This window comes from Etheostoma spectabile, chromosome 6 (genome assembly GCF_008692095.1).
Source record: "Etheostoma spectabile isolate EspeVRDwgs_2016 chromosome 6, UIUC_Espe_1.0, whole genome shotgun sequence".
Classification (NCBI taxonomy): Eukaryota; Metazoa; Chordata; class Actinopteri; order Perciformes; family Percidae; genus Etheostoma; species Etheostoma spectabile.
In genome coordinates this window covers 6,570,567-6,571,778 of record NC_045738.1, presented here as the reverse complement: position 1 = coordinate 6,571,778, position 1,212 = coordinate 6,570,567, and the positions used below count along the sequence as shown (strand labels likewise).

Here is a 1,212-nt window from a genome sequence, read left to right as displayed (position 1 = left end):
GTGTGTGTGTGTGTGTGTGTGTTTAGGAAATAAGGGAAGGAGCTAAAAGAGAATAGTGAAAAATACTTTTGAATTAAGAATGAAGTCTTCAGTGCAGCAGGGTTGTAAAATTCTAAAGTTTTACTGACAAAGGTTAATCACCTAATAGTTTGTAATTGTATAACATTAAAATCACTCTGGTGGAGCTTTTTTAAATGTGTGACTGGCTGTGAAAACAAATAAGTGCTACCACTTACCGCCTTCACAAGAGGCCTCGTCGCTTCCATCTTCACAGTCCTGTTTCTTGTCACACACAACTTCCTGGGGCATACAAACCCCGTTACCACAGCGCCACTCGCTATCATCACAACCTAGAGGCAATAAAACATAGTGAAGAGGAAATCATTATAAACATAAAGATGAAAACTTGAATAAAAGCACAAAACATCCCAATAAGTTTCAGGAGGACATTAGCGGTGAAGCCACGGTGGATGTTAGCATCAGTCTCCATTCTTCTTGTGTGCATTACACATGATTAAACGTCTGGAGGGATGCTGAGCAAATTGAGCTTCAAGGCATCAAACAAACTCCATTACCGATAAACTAATGACTGCACACAGCCCAGGAGTCAGTGACCAGAGCATTAGCAGTGGTGTGCCTTTAATGTTAACACAATTAGCATAGCATTAGATAGGGTTTGAATGCTTTAGAAATACTTACTGCAACTTTTCTCATCGCTCCCGTCTCCGCAGTCATTGACGCGATCGCACACCCACAGTTTTGGTTTGCACAGGCCATTGTCACAAGCAAACTGATCCTTCCCACACTCTGAGGTAATAGAAATGCCAAGTATTAGTGCAACAAAGGAAGATGCTTACAAGAGTGATTGGAAAAGGGCATGTTAACCAACACAAATTACAGGATATACCTTACACCAGTAGGTAAAGATAATTTGAAATAAAAGGTAATAGCTAGAGCCTTAAAGAAATAGTCACACACTTTCTTTTATTTCTTGCCAAGAATTTAATGAGAAGATAGATAACCCTCTCATGTTTGTAGGATACAGGCAGCAGCCAGTTAGCTTAGCTTAGCACAAACTGTCAACATTGTACAAGTTTGAAAAAGGGCTACCTTTACAGCTCACATTTTAAATTAAGTAACGGGATTGGATGTTCCAAATGCAGTTTATATCACACATATATATATATATATATATATATATATATATATATA

The 1,212-nt window shown here is 38.4% G+C and overlaps 1 protein-coding gene across 3 annotated transcripts in view; it reads right to left on the bottom strand.

Moving 5' to 3' along the window:
• st14 (ST14 transmembrane serine protease matriptase) overlaps positions 1-1,212 on the bottom strand; it is a 48,091-nt gene that overhangs the window by 3,446 nt on the left and 43,433 nt on the right. For all 3 annotated transcript variants that reach the window (XM_032518309.1, XM_032518311.1, XM_032518312.1), the window contains 2 exons: positions 700-807; positions 237-350 (listed from right to left, as the gene is read on the bottom strand). In XM_032518309.1, coding sequence (XP_032374200.1) covers positions 237-350; positions 700-807 — 222 coding nt within the window. The remainder of the gene's footprint in view (positions 1-236; positions 351-699; positions 808-1,212) is intronic.